This window comes from Penaeus japonicus, unplaced genomic scaffold (assembly GCF_977035675.1).
Source record: "Penaeus japonicus unplaced genomic scaffold, GWHDUDI00000001_assembly GWHDUDI00000020, whole genome shotgun sequence".
In the NCBI taxonomy this organism is placed as follows: Eukaryota; Metazoa; Arthropoda; class Malacostraca; order Decapoda; family Penaeidae; genus Penaeus; species Penaeus japonicus.
Window position 1 is genome coordinate 7,427,110 of NW_028234422.1, and position 10,000 is coordinate 7,437,109.

General features: G+C 36.8%; 1 protein-coding gene across 1 annotated transcript in view; it reads right to left on the reverse strand.

Moving 5' to 3' along the window:
* Nucleotides 1–10,000, reverse strand: part of LOC122256595 (uncharacterized) — a 1,026,286-nt gene that overhangs the window by 665,483 nt on the left and 350,803 nt on the right. The window contains exon 2 of the mRNA XM_086547984.1: nucleotides 2,091–2,187. Coding sequence (XP_086404110.1) covers nucleotides 2,091–2,187 — 97 coding nt within the window. The remainder of the gene's footprint in view (nucleotides 1–2,090; nucleotides 2,188–10,000) is intronic.

The following is a 10,000-nucleotide window of genomic DNA, read 5'->3' on the forward strand; positions in this document are numbered from 1 at the left end:
TAATAATGATAACGCTAGTGATAATGATAAGGATAAAGATAACCGTAATATCAATAAGGAAAATTATATTGATAATAATAATGATAATGATAAAAGTAATGATAGCAATATCAATAAAATATATGTACTAATTATAGCGATAACAATAATAGTAGTGTTAACAATACGAACGATAATAACTATAATGACAATAAACATAATATCAATAATATGAAATTATTTTGATAACATTATCACATTAATAAGGGCAGTGATAATAACTAAAGTTGTAAAGCAATGTTAATAGCTAATATCAAAACATTCTAATAATTCAACTAACGCTGTTCTTAATTCTACGAATATCACTAACAAAAATAACACTTACTACTGCTACTTTTACTAATTATAATAACTGCAATAATGACATCTGAATTAATGGGGAAAACAATAAACACAATTGTAACAATAATAATAATTGCAACAATAATAATAACCAAAATAACATCGAAATGAATAATCTAAATAAAAATCTGAATAATTGCGACAATGATAATCATCACAATAATGATAATAATGATATTGGCGATGCTGATAATCATAATAATGATAATGATATTTCTTTCTTGAGTACGAGTATATACATATATATTAACTTCCTTAATATCGAATTGTGAACTGATTAACTTTAATGGTATTTCTAGTCTATGGCATTTTGATTTTGTTTGAGGCTTGTGTGCTTATGTGCGAGTGTGCTTGGGATTGTGTGTATGAGTTTGAGAGTGTGTGTGTGTGTGTGTGTGTGTGTGTGTGTGTGTGTGTGTGTGTGTGTGTCAGCGTATGTATGTGTATGTGCTTGTGAACATGGACATGTTCAGTCAAATGTGCAGTTCACATCCTTTATTAAATGTATGATATTGTATTTGCTTCATCATTAACATAAAGCATGATTTTTGTTTCACGTATTTTGTCAATAGCCTCTCGTTTTCCTAGATTATCACAGCAATCTACACCTTCACTCTTACTTGCTTTGTTTGTTTGTTTGTTTGTGTTTCCCTCTTACAATTTTTTTTCTCTCCTGTTTTGTATATGTTCGCTGTAACGTCGAAAATGTAATGTTTTGCTGTTTTACCGTTAACGCATCGATAACTGTAAAACAAAAAGAATAATGAATTGTGCATGTATACTGTGTTGAAAGTGATAACACAAAATTACGTAAATACGTGTAATTGTTTTCACACAGCAAAACACACAGTTGAATTAACAACAAGCGTGTCAACATAACTATTGTGTCGTTTATACCAAAACTATAGATATGGCTATGTTGTATACATTAAAGGAGTAATGTATTTCATCGAACGATACCGGCAACGAACTAAAATTTTCCTTCGATTATAAAGAATAAAAAATAAACATCTCCGCGAATAACATGTGTTTTCCTCTTCAAAAGTTTTTTTTTTTTTTTTTTTTTTTTGTACAGTAGTCAAGTGTTTTATCATCACAACGTTTCTACCACACATAATATACTATGGATCTATGTAAAATATATAAAATATATAAAATATAAAATCAAAATAAAATCTTTTTTTTCTTTTCTTTTTGGTGAACAACAAATGAAAGAAGATGGACAGCAATAGACAGAGGAGCCACTTACCTTCCGTCGCCTCCAGAGGTTCTCGCCAACACTCATTTGACAAAGGGACATGAAGCTCATCTTTCTTTGTATTCTTTTTTTTTTTTCTTTTATCAATAGGCGATACAAGACAGGTAAAACTGTGCTGATTTAAACGCCAAACTCGAAAAGAGATGGGCAAGGCATGGCGCTACGGGCAAGGTAAATGGATGGATAATCGGAGCTGCGTTATAGCCCAACATCAATCATCCTACTTCTTAAAGTACTTAAGAAAGGGAAAAAAATATCGTAATATACTCAACATTAAAACAACACACCACACTTCCAAAAATACACAAACAGCTCAAAACTAATACAAAAAAGTACACCCTTCAATCAAATAAATTAGAAACAAGAGCATCACCTTGCCCCGCGCCATGCCGAGGGACACATGTAAACACAGCAGCAGACGACACGCCAAGTGCTGGAGGATCGTACTTACCTCGTGGATTAACTTAACACTCCGCACCGGCCCGATGTGGCTGAAGACTGCCATGAGAAGTTCTTCACTCGCTCCCGCGTCAAGATTCCCCACGTACCTGCGATTAAAGAGATGTTGTAGAGGAGAACATGTCAAATGAGGATAATTATATTCACACTGTAACGTGTATGGGTAGCAGTACATCTATACATAGGTGCAATTATTTAGCAAGAGAGGCAATTTTGATGTGTGTGTGTGTGTGTGTGTGTGTGTCTATATACATACATACATACATACATACACACACACACACACACACACACACACACACACACATATATATATATATATATATATATATATATATATATATTTATTTATTTGCCCTGTTTAACAGAGGTCAATGGTTTCGATGATTATACAGCTAAATACGTATGACTCATTTCCTGTCTAAATCAACAAGAATAAAGTCACACGAAGAATATTACAGCTGAAAAAGTATTAAACTGTTATTTCACATACAAATTTGCTCAGTTAATTGATGTCTATTTTTACTAACATTGAATGTAAATTAATATGAGCTCAGCATTCTCTTCTTGTGTGAATGTGTGTGTGTGTGTGTGTGTGTGTGTGTGTGTGTGTGTGTGTGTGTGTGTGTGTGTGTGTGTGTGTGTGTGTGTGTGTGTGTGTGTGTGTGTGTGTGTGTGTGTGTGTGTGTGTGTGTGTGTGTGTGTGTGTGTGTGTGTGTGTGCCTGCGTGCATGTGTGTTTGTACCTTTATTATATTCTATCTCACTAACTTCCCTCCCTCTCCATCTGTTCCTGTCACCTAGTCCCTTTAATTCACGCCCACTCTCGCTTTTTCCCTCTTTTTTCCTTTTCTCTCCCCCTCGTGTTACACAGCGCTGCCCTCTCGATCATTGCCTGCGGGAGAAGGTAAAACTTCTCACTTGGTCTCCCGATTTTGTGATATATTGGCTGGGGAGAAGGTCGTTATGTGTTTCTAATGGCCGAAAGGATGTTTCAATAAATATCTAAGACAAACGGTCGTTTTGTGTCGCGTGAGAGATGTATCGATCCCTCATTATTCTTTCGTGATTTCGTCGGGCTTGATTGCATTTACGATTTATCTGTATTATCGCTTTAACATCCCCGCCGGTTTCTCTTGCCGATCGGTAAAATCTTAGCGCTCTGAGGGAGATGAACACAGGGCATCATCGAGTGCTTTCTACTCTGCGTCGATAGCGCAGAGCCAGTCGACACGCACGCACGGAATTACAGCCACTGACGCACACTCACGCACGTCCACCCCGCATCTTTCGCCCACCCCGCGTCGAGTCATCAGGGAACAACTTCCGTCACTTGATGTCCATATCCGCAAGGACAGGGCTGACCTACGTGACTGTCGTGATAAAACCGTTTTCCTTTCCCTCTCCCTCGTACTGCTTTAATCAATAAATGCTGGTTTTATTTCCTCCAACTGATCTCGTCATTTTGTTTATTATCATGTGTCTTCCGAACAGTCTGGTTTAGGCCAAAATTCCTAGTTTTTGGAGGCTTTGAGTTATATGCGTTTTTGACAACTGAAGAAGAATTTTTAACACCCCCCCTCTGAATTTCGATTTTTTTCCTCCGAAAAATGGTTATTCCATCGTAATCAACAGATATAGAAAAAGTGTATACACCGAGTTGCGTGTGGCATTTTATAGAAGACTAGTTTTTTATGTACCCCTAGAGCCAAGAAAAGAATTCATATCTATAAAGGAAGGAATTTAAATTTGCATGAAATGCCTTGAAAGCCGATTTCCCGAAACAAAGTTGTTCCGATAATTTTAATAAAAAAAAAAATAATAATAATCTTAAAAACAAATACAGAAAAAACAACAATGGCAATTACTCTTGATCATAGTGTCTCATTGTGTAATATACTGTTTTTGCCGTAATAATTTTCCACAATACAATTCTTATGAAAAGGGAAGACGTTAATACACGGTACTTCTAGCTTTCATATACCTTACGTGTACATATATATATATATATATATATATATATATATATATATATGTATATATATATATACATATATATATATACATATATATGTATATATATATATATTTACATATATATTTTTTTTGTGTGTACGTGTGTGTGTGTGTGTGTGTGTGTGTGTGTGTGTGTGTGTGTGTGTGTGTGTGTGTGTGTGTGTGTGTGTGTGTGTGTGTGTGTAAATGTGTACATGTATGCATCACCATATATAGTATGTACCCCAAATGGTAATCTTAACCAACCCTCCAGCAGTTACTCAAGCCAATTTCCTTTGCAAATGAATAACGGACGAACTTCTTGGCTCAGAGATCGCAATGGAGCAGTCACAGAAGTTTGCCGCGTTCCCACTAGTGTCTGTCAAGAGTGTGATCACTGTAAAGTCTGGGACTCGAACCGTTCTCGAAACGCAGTTCCGAGTACCTACTTTAGAAATGTCCATTTTAATATATGTATATATATATATATATATATATATATATATATATATATATATATGTATATATATATATATATATACATATATACATATGTATATATGTGTGTGTGTGTTTATGTTTGTGTTTGTGTTTGTGATTGTGTGTGTTTCTATGTATATAAGTGTAAATAAATATAAATATATATACATATACATATATATATATATCTGTGTGTGTGTATGTATGTATGTATATATATACATATGTATGTATATATATGTATATGTATGTATATATATGTATATATATGTACATATATATATATTATATATATGTATGTATGTATATATATACATACATATACATATATATACATATATATACATATATACATATATATGTGTGTGTGTGTGTACATTTATATATACGTATATACACGTGTAAACATAAATGTTTTATTCTGCAGAAAACTATTTATGACTTTTTGCATATATGTACACATGTGCGAGTGTGTGTATGTAAAAAATAAAATCCTATAAGTCATATAAATCATCCGCACTAGAAAATTCCCATCGTTGGTTAAAACGTTGTTATCCCGGATCGGATAAATTGGTTTGTAACTGTTTTTATACTATTTCACTCGACCCTGAATATTAGCTGCCATTCATATAGCCGGAGACGTCTGTGCCAGATTTATAGGAAACAAATTAAATATATAATCAAACAAGCTTAGTGATTTAGGAAGAAATGAAATACCTCTCCTATACATCTATCGGAAGTTTCTTCGATGTGTGAAGATTAAGGATACAATCGAAAGAATGCGGATACGGAAATGATACTCAACTGATTTCTCTCTCTCTCTACATATATATATATATATATATATATATATATATATATATATATATATATCCCTATATATCTCTCTCTCTCACTCAGTCACTCACACTCACACACTCACTGACTCACTCTCAGTCTCACTCTCAATCACACTCACACTCTCTGTCTCTCACTATGCCTCCCCTTTCTCTCTACCATCTCCCACACCAGCACAATTTAAATGGTTTCAAATCGCATGAAAAATATCGCATACGCATACATAAAAAAAAACAAAAGAGAAAGAGTGAGCAGAAAAAGAGAGAGAAGAGAAGAGACCAAGAGGGAGAAGACAAGTCATGGTTCTGAGCAACCTCTTAGGGAATACTTTTAGAATCGAATTTGCAGGTTGCAGCTGGGTCATAATCACATGAGCAAACGAAAGACTGCCACGAATTCGGCCAATCAGCAAAAGACATTGACTCAATGGCTCAAGCGAAGAATTATCAATCCTCTCAGGGATCTATTATTTCTAAGACACTAGTAATCGGAGTGATCTGAAAACGCCAATGTCAATGCTGATGTTTGAAGAATGTGTCGAGAGGGAATAGGACATAATGGCGGCTGAAGCCAACTAATTTCAGAGTATACTAAGAATTTTTTCCCTTTGCTATTATCATTATTCTATGTCTGTCGCCCCTTTCCGTCTCAACCGTCCCATTTCTTTCTTTCCCTTTCTTTCTTTCTTTCTTTCTTTCTCTCTCTCTTCATACCATCACATGCTGTGTTTTCCTTCGTCGAAGTACCAAGATGTCCTTCAGTATAATACAAACACATTTTATGTTTCCTGCGACAAGGGAGCTTTGTACATAAAATTGACCTTTTTCCTTATAAGCATCACACAAGGCGCCATTTGGGCACCTGAAACAAACACTGGGAATTATTTGGACACTTTCCCACGATAAGAAATAAGAATAGTGAAAAGATCCTATGACACATTCGTAACAAAAAACAAAACAAACAAACGGAAAACAGGCTCTGCATATATATGAGAAGAAAAAAATCTACTCAAACACACTCGGACAGAAGTGATATTCAATCAATACATTCCCAATCTAATTTCTCGAAATGGGGAACCCAAACTTCTTCCATCCAGTTGTCTTGCATTGTCGAAGCAGCTAGAAGAAACGGCGAAGAAGAAATTCCGACCCAGTGCCCCAATCTATCAAAACCGCTCAGCTCGTCTCGCGCGGACCTTGAGAATTCTCGGTTCAAGGGACGTAATCCCACCTCTACTCAACCGGTATCGACCCATTTATCAATAATCCGTTTCAGAGAGCCGGTTGGTATGCTAGGGAAATGGTTTCAGATCCTTTGAAAATATGTTTTCGATTCGATTTTTAGATTTTTTTCTACCTTTTTTATGTGTTTTTTTTCTGCTAAGGGTGGTTTGTCCAGTTGATAATATTCTTACGGATAAGAAATTTTTCAGATAATTTTGTACCAACAATTTCTATTATGATTTCCAAGAACGGATATATCTGGTTACTTCCTTATACAACATTTTGAACAAAAAAATTGATACACCTTGTTGATAAGATTTCCATTGTCCTCATTAGAAGTAGTTACTAAGGAAAGTAAGAGAGATGGAGGAGAAGGAGAAAGAAAGAGAGAGAGAGAGAGGGAGAGAGAGAGAGAAGCATGAAAGTAGTACCGGAAGTGTACTCAAAGTCTTAGAGCTATTCACATTTCTTCCCTCTACAATCACACGCACTCCCTCTTTTGATGTAAAAATTACACACGCTTATTCTTTTCTGTGTCCCAAGCACCTTCCAGAAAGCCTCAGACCCACTTCACTTCTTTCAGATGCATGATCCAAGGGACTTCGACCGCAGGCAAACTCGAGAGTCATTTGTACGATCAAAGTAGCTTTAAAGCAGAGTTATTTAGTTGCCTCAAGTTAGGCCTATGGGTTTATTTTTTGGCATCAATGACCTGATTTTTTCTTCGGAAACCTTTTGTACTTATTTATTACTCTGACAGAAACGTCATTTCCTGTCTGTCTTTCTTCTCTTTTTCTCTCATTTTGTGTTATGTGAGAGTGATCTTTACTTCTAATTATTTTCTTGTGGGATGTAGCATCGCGTTCTTCATCTTACGTGGTAGCACTGTATCATACATGCCACCCCCCCCCCCTCTCTCTCTCTCTCTCTCTCTCTCTCTCTCTCTCTCTCTCTCTCTCTCTCCACATCTATTCTGAACCTGTAAAACTGAGAAATATAATTCCGTTTATATTGTAAATTTGTCCTTATTTCCAGATTTTGGACATTGTTTCATATTCGTGAGACTATTTAATTCAGTTCAATTCAGCATCATCCTATAAATGCTTCTGATGTTGCCTTTTTTTCTCTTTCTGTCCAAAGTGAAAAATATCTGTCATTTTTTATCAGTCAATGTATTCATATTTCTACCAATGCCTATCAATCTGTCTGTCTAAATTCAAACAAACAAAAAATCTGAATTGAATCGGATATCAAGAGGATTATTGCATACTCAATAAAAAAAATGACAGAAAAAATAGAAAAACGGTCCCCGTAATCTGAATTCAATCCTTATCGATTTCGACGCCGGTGGAAATATTCAGCGCATTTCAAGTTTTGCAATAACTCACTAGAAATGATTTTCCAATGGACTGGAAGAACAATGAAGATAACGCCGAGGCCTCATAACCTTTTAATATGAGCTCTTTGTCGCCCTTAGTTATTACATTACTCTTGGTTAATAACTACGGGTGGCATTACCCTCCCATCGCCGCTTACCTCCGCCACGGTTATCACATGCAGTTGAATTTCGACTCTTCTAGTGCTCGAACCTGACCTCTCCTTCCCTCCATCCTCCATCCTTATCTATCCCTATCCCTCCCTCAATCCCCACTAACATCCTCTTCACTCATCCCTTTCTCTCTATTTCCCTCCATCCCTTACCTCCCCACCCTACCCCGTTGCCCATATCTCTCTCCATTCCTCAAACCCAACTAACATCTCCTACCCTTAGATATCTCCAATTCCTTTCTCCCTATCTCCCTCCATCCCTCCTCACTCCGCCCCCCCTCCCTAACACCCCCTTCCTCCTAACACCCCACCCCCAACCCTGACACAAAATGATATAAAGCCATCCCTTGGGGCAGGCGCTCTACGTAATGAAAAAAATGGAAATGCAAAAGCTTCATGACATCAGGGCAAACAAGTTCACAAATGTAAATGCAAATGTCGACGGAGTTCCGACCGCCTCGCACCCGCCTCTCACCTGGTCTCATGTTTTCCTATGAATAATAATAATAAAAAGGTGAAATAATTTAAAAGGATGTTAAAGGATAAAAAAATATATATATTCAGAGAGAGAGAGAGAGAGAGAGCAATTTTTCAAATATTACGCCTATAATTTGGATACTAACCGAGATGGGTGTATAGGATTGAGATCACTTTTGCCAGCAATGCTTGCTTTACCTAATTGCTTAATCAATATCATTCCATTGTTATAATCGCATGAGTAGTGTAGCTCCAATGTTCTTGCGATGTCTCTATCGGTATTTTAGACAGTAACACGATAAAGTATTGAAATAACGTATCATTCTCATCCTATCATTTTACAGAAACAAAGAAACATCTCACAAATATACATCGGAGTCTTTCTGTATACCGAAATGAAGAGGTAATCGCTATGAATTTAAAATCAAAGTAACAAAGTCCGAAAGACAATAAAAGTATTAGAACTTACAACACTGACTCTTAACCTTTCGGGGATTGCATCTACCTCCCCCCCCCCCCCACTTTCCATCCCCAGACACTTTAACATCACTTGCACCACCTCCCCCCCACCACCACCACTTACCTGTACTTAAACTAGGGACGTTCTTAAAACCTTAATTGTGACACTTGGAATAAATAGGAGTATTCCTCTCCTGATAAGGAAAACTGACCATTTACATCGGTGGGAATATTATTTATCAATTTGTTAAGGTGAGCACATCACACACCTCGCAACGTCGTTTCCAGACCTACACACAATGTGACCTTGTGATTGAATATTCACGAGGCACTCTCTCATATCTTGACACTCAGTATTGCTATCAATGGAGAGAGTCTGTCAAGTTTGACGGCGTTGCTGCGATCGTTCCAACGACTGCCAATGAGATGTGCTGAGAATGAGACAAAAAACATACCATGTCCAGTTGCAGAAATAAGTTGATTTGTTTTGTTCGCGAACAATTTGTTTTGACAGAGACGAACTTATGTGTCAACAGAAAACGGCGAAATACTAAGTATAATGCCACAGCGATTTAGCTCTTTGCAATATTGCTGCGCTGAGATGGCTCGAATGGAGGCTACATGCGACCCACTTTTTAGTTGTACGGATTAGGGTTTTGTGTGTGTGTGTGTGTGTGTGTGTGTGTGTGTGTGTGTGTGTGTGTGTGTGTGTGTGTGTGTGTGTGTGTGTGTGTGTGTGTGTGTGTGTGTGTGCGTGTGTGAGTGTGTGAGTGTGTGTGCGTGTTCATGTGTGTGTGATATTATGTGAGTGTTTTGATCTGAATACGTGTATATCTGCGAGCCGATGAGCAGACCCATGGGCATCGTTCCAGTACCAAAACACT